At 39.5% G+C, this 15,987-nt stretch overlaps 1 protein-coding gene across 3 annotated transcripts in view; it reads right to left on the reverse strand.

Annotated features, from left to right (window-relative positions):
• Positions 1–15,987, reverse strand: part of LOC307005391 (NACHT, LRR and PYD domains-containing protein 3-like) — a 60,275-nt gene that overhangs the window by 27,371 nt on the left and 16,917 nt on the right. The window contains exons 2-6 of one of the 3 annotated variants that reach the window (XM_079625510.1): positions 12,481–12,543; positions 12,047–12,160; positions 10,706–10,814; positions 10,353–10,448; positions 5,738–7,465 (exon numbers count right to left, since the gene is read on the reverse strand). In XM_079625510.1, coding sequence (XP_079481636.1) covers positions 5,738–7,465; positions 10,353–10,405 — 1,781 coding nt within the window. In that variant the 5' untranslated portion in view covers positions 10,406–10,448; positions 10,706–10,814; positions 12,047–12,160; positions 12,481–12,543. Of the gene's footprint in view, positions 1–5,737; positions 7,466–10,352; positions 10,449–10,705; positions 10,815–12,046; positions 12,161–12,480; positions 12,544–15,987 lie in introns of those variants that run through there. The other 2 variants (XM_079625508.1, XM_079625509.1) reach the window with 2 other exon arrangements.

The following is a 15,987-nucleotide window of genomic DNA, read 5'->3' on the forward strand; positions in this document are numbered from 1 at the left end:
TGTTTTTTTTGTGTGGTTAATTTAGTAGTCCGATTGCTGCTTGTGAAAACGATTGTTGCAGTGTATTTTTTTCTTGTTACATTTCGCACCCATGCAGTGCATGTTATGAAATTTAAAATAAACATTGCCCTGATGTACACACAGCGTTTTTTTTTTTTTTTTTAGAAGCTGCATAGGCAGTGTAATTTTTTTTGTTCCATTACCTCCAACCCCCGTTTTGAGTCGCCGGATCCACCCCCCCTCTGCGCTCCGGGACCTCCCACTTTACAAATTAAGCACTGGGTATCTATACTTCACTAGGAGTAATTATTTTTCAGCCGACTTTTTACTTCTACTCCTTTCATTTTCACGCAATTATCTGTACTTTCTACTCCTTACATTTTAAAAATAGCCTATTTAATTTCTGCTTGTTTTAACAGTTTCTGCTCAAGAATACGGGGCAAATCGCGTCAAATATTGATTTGGGGACAGCCGTTTTTACAATATTGCCTACTGTACGACAATCACAGGATAAGTGACAAACATAATCGTTAGTGTGTGCGTGTGTGTGTGAGAAAGAGAGAGAGAGAGAGAGAGAGAGAGAGAGGGGAGAGAGAAGAGAGAGAGTGTGTGTGTGTGTGAGAGAGAGAGAGAGGGAGAGTGTGTGTGTGAGAGAGAGAAGAGTGTGTGTGTGTGTGAGAGAGAGAGAAGAGAGAGAGCATGCGTGCGTGTGTGTGAGAGAGAGAAGAGAGAGTGTGTGTGCGTGTGTGTGTGTGAATGTGTGTGAGAGAGAAGAGAGAGAGTGTGTGTGTGTGTGTGTGTGAGTGAGTGAGTGAGTGTGTGTGTGTGTGAGAGAGAAGAGAGAGTGTGTGTGTGTGTGTGAGTGAGAGAGAGAGTGTGTGTGCGTGTGTCTGTGTGTGAGTGAGAGAGAGCGTGTGTGTGTGTGTGTGAGAGAGAGAGAGGAGAGAGTGTGTGTGTGTTTGTGTGTGTGTGTGAGTGAGTGAGAAAAGAGAGAGAGTGTGCGTGCGTGCGTGGGTGTGTGTGTGTGTGTGAGAAGAGAGAGTGTGTTTGTGTGTGTGTGGTTGTGTGTGTGTGCGTGTGTGTGTGAGAGAGAGAGAAGAGAGAGTGTGTGCGTGTGTGTGTGTGAATGTGTGTGAGAGAGAAGAGAGAGAGTGTGTGTGTGTGTGAGTGAGTGAGTGTGTGTGTGAGAGAGAGAAGAGAGAGTGTGTGTGTGTGTGTGTGAGTGAGAGAGAGAGAGAGAGTGTGTGTGCGTGTGTCTGTGTGTGAGTGAGAGAGAGCGTGTGTGTGTGTGTGAGAGAGAGAGAGAGAGAGAGAGAGGAGAGAGTGTGTGTGTTTGTGTGTGTGAGTGAGAAAAGAGAGTGTGTGTGCGTGTGTGTGTGAGAGAGAGAATAGAGAGAGAGTGTGCGTGCGTGGGTGTGTGTGTGTGTGAGAAGAGAGAGTGTGTTTGTGTGTGTGTGAGAGAGAGAGAAGAGAGAGTGTGTGTGCGTGTGTGTGTGTGAATGTGTGTGAGAGAGAAGAGAGAGTGTGTGTGTGTGTGAGTGAGAGAGTGTGTGTGTGTGCGTGTGTCTGTGTGTGTGTGTGAGAGAGAGAGAGAGGAGAGAGTGAGTGAGTGAGTGAGTGAGTGAGTGAGTGAGTGAGTGAGTGAGTGAGTGAGTGTGTGTGCGTGTGTCTGTGTGTGTGTGTGAGAGAGAGAGAGAGGAGAGAGAGAGTGAGTGAGTGAGTGAGTGAGTGAGTGAGTGAGTGAGTGAGTGAGTGAGTGAGTGAGTGAGTGAGTGAGTGAGTGAGTGAGTGAGTGAGTGAGTGTGTGTGTGTGTGTGTGTGTGTGTGTGTGTGTGTGTGTGTGTGTGTTGTAATGTCGTGATGACTGATTTTATGGACTACATACACACTTTAGTTTAGTTTTTTAACCAATTAGGCTTTAAAATGTAGATGTTTGAAAACCGCCGAACTGACCCCACACCAGCCCAGATGTTGTCCACCCGCCCAAACCCTTTATTACCCGAGAAACCAATCACACACATCCATCTTTAACTATAATAATAAAACCAATAGTGCTTATTATAGAACCCAAAATCTTTGCAACACGTATTTAAATGAAAACAATAATGATAATATAAATTTGTAAATAATCCCTTACTCACACCTGTGTAATCGCGCGCTCCAGGGACCAGCCGCGACTGGCATTATGATTCATTAAATAAATAGAACCGAATGTCAGGGCTTTACTGAGTCATATGTAAATATAGAAATATAATATTTAAACAACAACCGGACCGTCTTCCTATTTCCGGCGTGGCGATCGAGTCTGTCCCAAAAATACCTCTCAATGCGCGCTCGTGGACTTGTGCCAAGGGGCCCTATAAGCTGCACTACATGATGTCACCAAAGTGTGGACTCTGAGGAAGTCCACAAGTCCGGAGTGTGCCATTTGGGACAGGGCCAGAGAGTGTGTGTCCATTATAGTGTCAAAATATCCCCACAAAGATGGCAATATCCGGAGTCCTTATATTGAGCGGCTGAAACCGGTAGCCTAGTGCCTCACACATCTTTCCACATTAACATTTTAATATATAACATTAGTCATTATGGCCTCAGAATGTTGTGTTTGTGTGGGGAGGGGGGGTGCACTATAGGCCCTGTGGCGTGGCCTCAGCTTTTGTGCTTAATGCCATTTTTTCCCTTACATTACTTTACTTTTATACTTAAAGTAGATTTGAAGCCAGAACTTTTACACTTTTACTGGAGTAAAAAGCTTGAGTTGATACTTCTACTTCTACAGAAGATATTTTAAACCCTAGTATCTGTACTTCTACTTGAGTAATGAATGTGAATACTTCTGACACCTCTGCATACAAATGATGTACATTAACATGTGCAGTCTCATTCTCTTACACACAGCGTTAAATTACACGCTGTTCATGTAAACACTGATTCCGTTCATGCCACGGATGTACATCCAAGTTCACTCGACTACATACTCATGACGTCACACACACACTCACCATCAGTGACACAGCACGAAATAAACTCATAACACACAATTAATGCATAAAGGAAAACATAAAACACACACAATAACACTTTACTCTGTACTTTATCTCTGCATAACTCGCACGCGCGCTAATCGCGGCACGTTTGCTAACCATGTGCGCGGCCCCGATCGCTAACACTACACAGAGTTCACAGACACAACACTCTCATACACACAGAAACAATACAGTTAACACTCCTTCTTATGAACATCTAAACACAGGGATGGTGTGCATTTATACATTCGTCACCTAAAGGATGATATTAATGAACAAGTTCAAGCGATGCGATCATCAGTGTTGCTTTATCTTGAACGAAGTTGCCAGATCGGGACGGTGATTTCCAGCCCAAAAGCTCACCAGAACCCGCCACACCTTTTTACTACCAAAATAATGTGATATAATTTTATGGCCATGTCATTCAAGGTTGATAAGCACAATTTGTATATCCTTAAAACAAAATAACAGTGAAAATAAAATAAAAAAATAAAAAAAATTCCCAGGAAAACGGATGAAAACTGGGCAATAATTGAGGAGAATTAGCAAATATGACTTTAAATGTCCAGGTGGACACTGTCAAAACGGCATCAAGAAATGAACCGATGACTTTAACCCTCGGAAGAACACATTGCAGAACATAACGAAAATAATTCATAAAGAATTTAGCAGTCAAAACTGATTCATCGTTGATTGAAACCTTGTTCCGCCGCTGTCAGGGACAAGTGGTCCTGCAGTCTGGCTGGTGTAGAAGTGGCAGATGTCTGGTTAGGCTAGTGTGCACATGACCATGGAAAGGAGTCGTCCCGTATTAAATTAAAGTTGAAAAGTCATTAAACTGTGCTCTCCTCATCAGTTATTCACCATCGATCATCAACCCCCACATGTGTACGTTTTTAGAGTCGCTCACTATCTCACTCTTTACTGTAGATGCAACTTACTGTACGTCACTTTGGCATTAGCGATCACTTGAATATACAGCTACAAGTTATCGCGCTAAATCGCGTCTTCTGCTGATCGCTCGTTGATTGGCTAAAAGTGCGTGCTCATCGGTGACGTCAACACCAACGCCAGCTGACTCTGCGCTGCATGTGTGTGTGTGTGTGTGTTGTAATGACTGATTTCATGGACTACATAATTATTGCCGCTTCCATAGACATCAGTGTGTATTTTACAAATTCGTATTGTTTTTTTGAGTACTTATGTGAATTAAAATGTCTGAAACCTAAAATAAACATTATGTGGTTGAAAACAATGAATAATTGTGATGTATGACAGCGCTAAATCGCGCGCTCCAGGGACCAGCCAAGACTGGAGCAGGGCGGTTTCTTCATTAGGGCGATTGGGCGACGCGTCACCAAAGTGCGAAAGGGACTTTTTCAATCACATTCGCATTCAACCGCAGAGTTACGCTAGCCGTCACTGTTGTTCTGCCTCTGGATATAGTCCAATCAGCGTCAAATCACGTTCTGTGGAGTATTTCACTCTGGCCGAGAATCGCCCAGTGTTCCCAATACACACAAAGATTATTATTATTTTCGAACTGCAACGCATTCTCTATGGGTTCCGGGAGGCTCACACTAACGTGCTTTCGTCATCATACATACGTAAGCTTCACTTGTGCAGCGATTGGCGGAAACAAATATACCTCTATTAATAATGATGTGACATCCAATAATTTCCTCAGTGCATAACTTACATTCCACGGACATATTCTCATCTGTAAATGTTAGAAAGTGAAGCGAATATTTCCATTTTGCTGTCTGGAGTGGACGAGCTTCTGCAGGCTTAACTTCCGTGAGCGAGCGCCGCCGCGCATGCGCCGAACAGACGGAGCGCAATGGAATAGGAGCACAATAATTCTGACTAAAATACACATTAACACTAAATTATAAATATTTTTTTGCTAAAATATTTGTTGTTGGTGGTGAACATAAATGTGCTAAATAATTTCAAACCTACAAGTGTATTTTTATGATATCAGTTTTGTTTTTATTTATTTATTTTAAGTTTAGTAAATTTAACTACTTCTTTAAAAAGCATTATTTTGTTTTTAGATTGTAATGTTGCAATGTTAGAATGTTATGTGATTTTTTATCCTTTTTTGGATAGACTGCAATTCACTATGTTTTATAGCCTTCAATATGAACATTGTTTGTAGAACAATATTGATCAGGATATGAAATATATATTTTAAAAATAGTTTGTTTTGTTTTTTTATAGAATTTTTTTTTAATACTGAGATAATACCATACATCGCCATTTAGCCCAACAATTCATTTTTCTTTAGCAATTGGCTGTTGCCCAAAACCTTATGGCATGCTTTAAATGCTGAATTTCCCATTTGTAGCTAAGCAGTATCATGCTAATGATACATTATTATCACTGTTAAACGGTTATTTAACAATTAGCCTACATTCAGTCCTGCATTAATAATAAAGTTTGTTTGCGCACCAGCAAAAAAAAAAGTTTTTTTGAAGTCGGTCTTCAAAAGATCCTTCAAACTGAGACGGCCTTCAGAGGCGCTTGATGACGTGCAGTCGAGATGTGCAGCCTTACTAGGACACAGCCACGGTTTGAGGAACACCCGCAAATTATGTACAATATCCCAGAAATCAATCTGTGCCCCGTGATTTAAACATCTCTGATCTCTGAGTTTCTCTTTGTTCATAATGTTTTAGACTGTAATGATTGCACTCAGTGTTACTTACCGATCATCTCTGTCTCCAATAAAGCTGCTCAGGTGAAACTCCTGCAGTGTCTGCTCTGAGGACAACAACACAAACACTAAAGCTGACCACTGAGACGAGGAGAGTTTCACAGCACGTAATCCTCCAAAGCTCGTATGAGGTTTAGCTTCGTCCTCTAGAGAAAGATCACCCAGTTCATTCAGACAGTGGAACAGATTGATGTATTTATCTGGAGAGGGATTCTCACTGATCTTCTCTTTAATATAGTCGACTGTTTCCTCATTGTTGTGAGAGCGGTTTGCTGTCTGTGTCTTTAGTTCTTGTAAGAGACTCTGATTGGACTTCACTGACAGACCCAGAAGGAAACGGAGGAAAAGGTCCAGATGCCCATTTCTACTGTGTAAAGCCTCATCCACAGCTCTATGGTGGAGATCAGATAGAGAAACTGTGTCTCCATTAGTTGGTCTGGTGATCTGGTCAAACACACTGATGTTATAGTTGATAAAGGAGAGATGCACATATAGAGCTGCTAGATGCTCCTGAATGCTCAGATGAACAAAGCAGAAGACTTTCCCCTGACACAAGCCCAACTCCTCTCTGAAGATCTGAGTGCACAATCCTGAGTAAACTGATGCTTCTGCCTCATCAATGCCACACTCGCTCAGGTCTTCCTCATAGAAGATCAGGTGGCCTTTCTCAAGCTGCCGATACGCCAGTTTCCCCAGTTTGACAATCATGTCTTCATCTTTCACTCTCTTCTCATAGTCCTTCTCATGTCTGATGTTGGTCTGAATGATCAGGAAGTGTGTGTACATCTGAGTGAGAGTCTTGGGAATCTCTCCTGTCTCTGCTTCACTGCACATCTCCTCTAGAACAGTGGCTGAGATCCAGCAGAACACGGGGATGTGGCACATAATAAAGAGGCTCCTCGAGGACTTCAGGTGTGAGATGATCCTGTCGGCCAGACGCCGATCACTGATTCTCTTCCTGAAGTATTCCTGCTTCTGTGTGTCACTGAAGCCTCGTACCTCTGTCACTCGATGGACACACTCCGCGGGGACGAGATCCGCTGCTGCTGGTCTGGAGGTGATCCAGATGAGAGACGAGGGAAGCAGATTCCCCACAATGAGGTTCACCAGCAGCTCGTCCACTGAGGCGGATTCAGTCACATCACACAACCTCACATCGCTCTGGAAATCCAGAGGCAGACGACACTCATCCAGACCGTCAAAGATGAACAGCACTTTATACTCATCACTGGATATGTCCAGTTCTTTGGTTTCAGGGAAAAAGCGATGAAGAAGATCTGAAAGACTGAGTGTTTTGTCCTTCATCACGTTGAGCTCTCTGAAAGCCAGTGGAAATATGAGCTGGACGTCCTGATTCTCTGTCCCTTCAGCCCAGTCCAGGATGAGCTTCTGCACAGAGACGGTTTTTCCAATGCCAGCGACTCCCTTTGTCAGCACAGTTCTGATGGGTTTGTCTTGTCCAGGTAAAGGTGTAAAGATGTCACTGCATTTGATCGGTGTGTCCTCTGCTTCTGCTCTCCTGGACTGTGTCTCAATCTGTCTCACCTCATGCTCATTATTGATCTCTCCACTTCCACTCTCTGTGATGTAGAGCTCTGTGTAGATCTCGTTCAGGAGTGTTGGGTTTCCCTGCTTTGATATTCCCTCACACACACACTCAAACTTCTGTCTCAGATTTGATCTCAATGTGTTGAGGACTTCAGCAGGTTTAGAGTCGTGGCTGTAGGATTAAAATACAACATTATTACACAGGTCAAAGAATGAAATAACCATAATTCAGTCAGGACCACTTCGCCAAGTATATAAATACAATTATAGCACACAGTTAGTGTTGGCGGTGTGGTTCTGTTCTGGGCAAAACTCCCACACCTGTATACATAATTACAATCCTCAATTACATGAGTTGTGAAAATACAAATACATGATAGAAAAGCTTGCAGTGTATTGAACTGTACTGGACAAATAGTCCGAATGATTAAGAGTTGAGTTGGGTGGAGTTGGGGTTGGAGGAGGGAGTTTAAATGCGCTCAGCGATGCGATGGAGGAGACGCTGAAGGAGTGAGAGTTTATATGTGCCGCTGTGATAGATGTCGACACTGGATTGGATTAAACAGGCGTATAATTTGGGTAAATGTGTAGCCTAATCTAGATTTTTTTTTAAAATCTAGATAGATCTTTTTCACATCTTCACGGACACAACACTAATTTCCCTCGTGTGTTAATATTTTTCCTTGTAATAATGTATGATTTGCAAAAATGAAAACTGCTGCATCTGTTTATATTAGAGAATCAAAGTGTATGCGCGTTAACACGCTACATTATGGCCAAGCACGCGCCCTTAAAATACCATATCACTAACGCGCCACCGCCACTGTCTTTAGACTGGGTTTTTCCTGGTCAGTGGCGCAATTGCTTTCTAAAACTGGAAAAAAGCACCAGGGAACGTTTGCGCAGGAACACACTCCTCTTTGCGCTGAACCGCCCCCGCGAGCGCAAGTTCATTCCCTAATTTACCGACGTGTGTCTGTGGAGGGAAAAGTCCGCTGTGTGCGTGGGTGCAAAATAGGAATTATACATGCGTCGGTGTTCAAAGTCAATTGCGCCACTGACCAGGAAAAACCCAGTCTAAAGACAGTGGCGGTGGCGCGTTAGTGATAAAGATAGGGCCCCATGTGCTTCTGTGTGTGTGTGTGTTTCTGCCCATTGTCTCATATTTATTCCCCACTAAATGTTTTTTCATGTTCAGATTTAATACAATTATTGTGCACTTGTGATTTTTCTAGACTAAATTTTACTGCTGAATTATCCACTAATCTAGTTTATAATAGCATTTCTGTCATAGATTATTATCATATTTTTTATTTTTTATAATGAAGTTTTCTGTATTAAGTAGATTGTGTTTAACACACAAAAGAGTGATTATCAGTTCAATCAACAGTTATAGAAATTCTACTTGATTAAGAAGAAAAAACTGCGCTGGTATAGTATCGATTCTGAAAAAATGGTATGGTTGCATCCCTAGTTAATATCTTCATATCTTGTCAGTCTTTTTCACATGGTGCAAACAAAATGTATCGAAATGTACTAACAAAAAAAAAAACTACAGGAAACATGTTAAATTTTGATTTTGGAAAAAATAAAACGTGTTTATATCGTCACATCTTTTCAGTCTTTATTTTTTGACAGCTCCTAATACTGTTAGGTCAGGTTACCTAATGAATGTTGACAAATGAAGCTTAATTGTAACGTGTTATTCTAACATTCATATTAGTAATATTCATATTAGTCTACTATTACTCTCTCTCTCTCGCTGATTCCTCTAGGGGTCGCCACAGCGGCAGTAATACATTTTACATTCATTTTACTATCACTAATACTCAAATTAATTAATAATTCATTCAAATTCAATTAATATAAGATTGTTTGAAAGTGCAAAAATGTTGAGACCTAAACTTCATTGGTTCTAGCATGTCAAGCACATTTGAGCTTTCGTGTTTACCGTATCATATTTAATTGATGAGCTCTTATGTAACTTCCGTGCGCTGATCAGTGTTGTGAATAAAAGTCTAAATTAAATCAGTTGAATGATGGACTCACCGGCCGATCTCTGAACTCTTTGAACAAGTCAGGATGAGCGAGTGACAAGCGCTGAGGCAGATTTGATGTGTTTCCTCCCGTTTGTATAGTGGTGCATTGAGGTCTCTTGCTTCACCTTTCTCATTACTTTAGTAGCCAGAGTAATGCCATATTTCACTCCTACTGCTCTCTATTTATTAATGTCGGGCGTGTAGAATTAGCTTCATCTGTTTGATCGGTTTGATCCATCGTGTTCCTCCGTTGTCACCGTTTGCCGGTTTCGCGTCAGTTTGGGTAGCGCACTGCCGCCTAGCGGTGAACTTCGAAACAGCAGCGCATCGAATACCGGATTTAACAAAATTATGATATTGTACCGTTAGAAATATAATATATAGCGGTATTTTTGCAGTTCCAGTTTACAGCGCATCCCTAAGTGGGACACAGAACATCATTAGGTTTCTGAAATGTGTAAATTCTCTCTTCGCATGGAGTTTGATTTACAGGCGATCTGACCAATCGTAATCCACCACTTTTGTCCGACAAAGCAGTCAGGAGATTTAGTAGATTAACGTCAGTGGATTTGAACTTGAAAAGCGGAGTGTGTACAGAACATTGCTTCTGATGTTCATTCATGTTTATTTGATGTTATAAATGAACTAAGGAAGAGATGATCGGTTCACGAGCGGCTTTAACTGACGCTCTACAGCGATCTGTCACACACACTAAAGAGACACAAAACGCTATTTATTGTTTAAATTTGAAAGTTGAGACTTTGTTTCATATCAAAAGTCAGCTGGTGTGTCCTGTCTGGCGGTGTGTTGTCAGTGTCTCTCTGCTCCGCGTGTGTTTTTCACTGCGTGAGAACATGGTGTGTGTGTGAGAGCAGAATGGCGTGTCGGACATAGCAACAGTAACTAAAGGGGGCGGGTCTTCGTGAACAGTCAATCATTAATCATGTGTTTGAGTGATGTGTGTGATGTGCATTGCAGCACCTAAAATTAATCAACAGCAACAAAAGTCCTGCATTTTACCTGAAACCAGGACACACGCTTTCATTAAAGTCTTGTGGTTGAATCACAGGCATGAACACAGTTGTGTTTTTAACTGGTCTGGATGGAAGATTTGCCCTTAAATCAGAATGAAGAGGGTAAAAAATCAGACACACTGATATTGATGTGATTGTGTCATTAACTGAGTAACAGACCAACAGCTTTTACAGTGTGTGAATCTATTAACAATATATTACATAGAGCTTTACACAAGAGCACAATGATGATCATTAATAGACCGAAACTTACAGGATTGTAACTCATTACACTGCTGTATATTAGCAATTTCATAAAAATCAAATATTATAAGCACATCTTTTATAGAAATGATATACCTGAGATCCGGCCGTTTGTCTCTTAAACTTCATTGGTGGATCCATAGAGCGGTCACTCTTCACAGACACACAGCTGGACACTGGGTTTGAGCTCTTCTGCTGGACTGAACTGGTTTATAAAGAATACAGACTTATAAAAGACCACATACATGTTGTGTACTTTTGCTTTAATGTCTGTGACGGTTTTACACTGTGTTTCAAACTTTGATTACAATTATTGTGATAAATTAACTCTTTTTCATGACTCAACAATTGTACCAAAGCGACTGAGAAAACCGGTAATATTAGGGATTAGGAATTCAAAACAAACTAATTGAAATCAACTACAGAATTATAAAATCACATGACTCTTCTCAAAGGCACAATGGAGGACGACGGCTCATCGACTACAGAGAGCAATGTTTAGCTGAGCTTTAAAGATAACCCACGGTACTGTACTCTAGTGACGCTCTTGCTGTGAAACATCACTGTTCTGACCAGACGCCGTGAAGCGGTCAACAAATCTGAACCCGTATTCATCAAGCCTCTGAGAATTAATTGACGTGCTCTTGCTGTGAAATCTTGATGAAATCTGAGAGCCGTCTCACTCCACAGCAACGTCACTGCAACGTTCAAGGCCCAGAAAGGTGGTAAAGACATAGTTAAAATAGTCCATGTGACTCCAGTAGTTCAACCTTAATGTTATGAAGCGATGAGAATACTTTTTGTGAGCAAAAAAACCCCTAAAATAACGACTTTATTCAACAATCTCTTCTCTTCCATGTCATTCTCCTGTGCTGGTGACGTGGTGTAAACAGTGCAGCGCTTCTGTTCTCCGTCAGAACGCCGGCTCACGATTGGCCAGCATCACACGCATCACACACATGACCAGCGCCGGCCAATAGTGAGCCTACGTTCTGACGTATTAAGGTTGAACCACTGGAGTCACACGGACTATTTTAACAATGTTTTTACCACCTTTCTGGACCTTGAAAGTTGAGTGACGTTGCAGTCAGTGGAGGGACAGAACGCTCTCAGGTTTAATCACAAATATCTTCACTTGTGTCCCGAAGATGAACAAAAGTCTTACGGGTTTGAACAACATGAGAGAGTAATTACTGACAGGATTTTCACTTCTGGGTGAACTATCCCTTTAAGACTAAAATTACACTTTGGGAAGCTTGATAAATACGGGCCCTGAACCAGCAGTTTAAAAAATCCACTCAATTTTACACCAACTCCATTATATAAAGCTGGAAGAAACCTCAGCTTACATTTACTTGATGTCATTGCTAGCATTAGACTGACTGAGAAAACGTATGATTCTAATTCAAAAGTTTCATAAGCACATAAATGATATACCTGAGATCCGGCCGTTTGTCTCCACTCTTAAAGTGCAGTGGATGATCCATAGAGAAGTTACTCTTCACAGACACACAGCTGGACTCTGGGTTTGAGCTCTTCTGCTGGACTGAACTGGACAGAGAACAGATCCAGTTTAATCCTTTACATTACTGTGATTACATTCATCCTGCAGCAATAAGTACTTTGAGGAAACAATGATCTTTTCATTTAATATTTCATGTTAGTTTCAAAACAAAAATAGGCAAAAAAACAATATTTTTTCTGTAAACTTCCTTTGATCTGTCTGTGTGTGTGTGTGTGTGTGTGTGTGTGTGTGTGTGTGTGTGTGTGTGTGTGTGTGTGTGTGTGTGTGTGTGTGTGTGTGTGTGTGTGTCTAACATTTCACACAGAAACAACTTTTTTCAATATTTAACAGTGTTTGTTGAAAGTACCTGCATCCTGGAGACAAATCTCCATCTCTGGACGCTTGTGAATCAGCCATGATGCAGGAGAATCTGATGAGAAAAAGGATCATGTGACTGCGTTAACTCAAGCTCATTGGGCCTTTTCACACACAAACAAGTCGACCGTTAGATTTAGAATCTTATGAAAAATAACAGAGAAACTTATGGAGTTTCCTTTGTGTCTTTTTTTATTAGTAGTAAATATGCTGTACCATGTGTCAAAATGATTGATGGCTTCCGGTTGACCTTGACCTATGACCTTTTCCGGTCCCGCCTCTTCCGGTGTCTATTGTTGTGGTTTGACCTATTGACCCCCACCCCTCCAATCGATCATGTGTTTTGACAGGTTGTGCGTCCGGTGTGTATAGATAAGGATTGAGCAGATGACCTATCTATCCGATCAATCAAATGTTTTGACAGGTTGACCATCCAGCCTCTACTGATAACGGTTGAGCGGTTGACAGTTTGACCATCCGGCCTCTATGATAAAGGTTGAGCAGTTGAGCTATCTATCCGATCAATCAATTGTTTTGACATAAGCTTTGTGCGTTTTTATGGCAGAAAGTTTGAGGCGTTGTTATAGGCCATGTATCACCATTCCACAGTCCGGTCTGGTTTCCTGTGTAATGTGAGACGCAAAAGTCTGTGTCACAGGGGCTTCACCCTCCCTCTGCATCTGTGTCACAGGCAGTCCCCCCACCCTCTGCATGTCTGCTCTGACATCTAAAACAACGTCACACAAACAGTCTATCCTTTAAAATATCTTGCAAATGAAACTAGAGTTGAAAAACATACTGTTAAAATTGTGTAAATTAAATGGTTATAAAATAAAAAACTACTGTTTTAGTTTTAGATAAACAAAATAATATAAAAGCACAGATTGGTTCTCTCTCTCTTACAGCACCGCCTGACGGTCTCTGACTCCTAGGGTTTATTCAGTGATCAGAATGAGACATTGTGTAAGGGCTAAAATGATTTCAAAGTTTAAAAATGTTTTTAAATTAAAATTCCTAACCTATAGATGTCCATACATCCTATGATTGAGTTAAAAGTTGTAAAACACTGTTTTTCATGAATGAGCTTACACTGTCTCAAAAGTAAAGGAGCGTGCGTCTATGTTTTTCTCTGTGTGTGTGTGTGTGTGTGTGTGTCAAAGCAGTAAACAATCATTATCTCTGGTACACAGGTGGTTGTATTTTCTGTGTTTGTGACAGTCATTTGTTTTAAAAAAACATAGATGCTGGACATTTTTGCAGTCCGTTTGACAGGTTCAATTAAATGATAGCTAGTTAGTTAGTTAGCCTACTAATATAAAAGTCTTTCACTTTTATATGCTGACTTTGCTTGAAGTTGGTATAATATAATATATAATAATATGATGGTATAATATAAATAAACATCTTACTAAAAATCATCTTACACTTTTAGAGAGTTGAACATATAGCTGTCCATACATCCTATTTCATGTTTTTTCCTGAAGTCTCTCTTAGATCTTTTAAAAATAAAAGATTGTTTAAATTCAATTCAATGAACTAATAAAAACAAATATTCTACATCGATGGTCTATGGAAAAACTTGACTTGAACTTAGGGTATAAGGGTATATATATTTTTTTTATCAGGTTGCATGTAAAGAACTTTGAAATGTATGGGTCTCACAAGTCATCTCACACATTGTGTGAAATGTTCAATAATTCCTTAAATAGCAACAATGAAGACATTTTAGAATCTGTGATGCCTCAGACCGACCCCCATTGATAGGCTGCTTATAATGTCCTTCCAATCACCAGCACATCTTCACAGAAATTCCTTACTTGACAATAATGTTGGCTTCAGGATATAGGGTGACAGAGCAGATGAGCCTCTGTGCATCATGTAATGTTAGTCTGCTAACACCTTTCCAGAGCCAAAGTTTTGTTCGTACTAAATTTATTTCAAAGCATAATCGTAAAAGTTTAAATATGATATTTTAAAATGAAAAGATTGTTTAAATTAAATCTTTAAAGTTTTAATACAATCGTATAATCTATTTATCTTTTAGAAGATTACTGTAATGATTTTGTTTAACGGTGACCCTAAAATATAATTGTTATTAAACAATGTCTGTTCAAAAACTTGTTGAAAAACTTAGAGAAACTCGGGTTTTGTACCGTAACTGCGTATTCTATCCCGTACACCTAAACACGACCATCACAGAAAACTATTAAATAAATAATTTAATATCCTTTTTAAGTTGTTTTGCACCCAGCAAAGTTGGTTCCATAAATTAACTAATCGCTATTTTTAAATGAAACGTATAAATAAAGTATATAACTCAATGAATAATAACAAATATGTTACTATTCAAACAATGTAAACATAGTTTTAGCTAAATGAATATATATATATATAAATAAAAATTATTTATATAAACACTTTACATTTTCATAGAGCTGAAGAAGTAGTTTTTTATGCAATGATAAAAAACAATTACAGGCCAGAGGAGCCTCTCGGGCACAATGTCACAGCATATATACAGTTAGTCTGCGTTCCAGAGTTTTATTCATACTAAATGCATTTAAAATCATAATCTTAAAAGTTTAAATTAGATCTTTAATTTAATTAGATCAAATCTTTGAAGTTTTATTAAAATCGTATCTTCTATTTATCTTCTTACAAGACTTCTGTATGATATATGTATATGTATGATGTATGATATATATAAGGTATAATTTTTTACTAAACAACGTATGTTCAAAAATAAAATAAAAATCTTCTATTTATCTTCTTACAAGACTTCTGTATGATATATGTATCTGTATGATGTATGATATATATATATATATATATATAAACTATAATTTTTTACTAAACAACGTATGTTCAAAAATAAAATAAAAAATGTTTTAAAGCAAAAACTATATGCTTTGGCGTCTTAGATTTATAAAAAATATTAAATCACCAGTTTTGTCCATGCGACATGAAACATGCCATCAAAGTTTGTCCCAATGTTTTTTAAAATCCCAGGACTCTACATTTCTCTTATTTAGATTAGGTTGTATCATTTAGAAAATCACCACATATTTTCAGAGATGTGATGTGCCTCTGTGGCCTACGAGTAAAGTTTGTCTTGAGCGAATATTACATTTTACTCGTCTTAATTCAAAGAATGATCTTACTTTTCTACGCTAGCTATGATCTATTACACGTATAAGATGAATATATAATTTTTTACTTATCTTGTATCTCCCGAATTATCCTTAATCAGTGTGGAAACACACAGGGTGAAATATTTATGTAGAATTTTAAAATGTTAGCGTTTGTTGATGCGACAGTTTGTCTGTTGACCGCATGATACTATAGCATGAACCATACCCTTTGGCCCCCTCGATTTTGAAGGCTTTTTGTTAAAGACCCTAAAGATAGTCCTTAAAGGTACGCTGTGTAGGAATTTCCCCCATCTAGCGGTGAAATTGTATTTTGCATTCAAACGAATGGAGCTCTCTAGCACCTCGCT

This window comes from Phoxinus phoxinus (assembly GCF_949152265.1).
Source record: "Phoxinus phoxinus genome assembly, chromosome: 10".
NCBI lineage: Eukaryota > Metazoa > Chordata > Actinopteri > Cypriniformes > Leuciscidae > Phoxinus > Phoxinus phoxinus.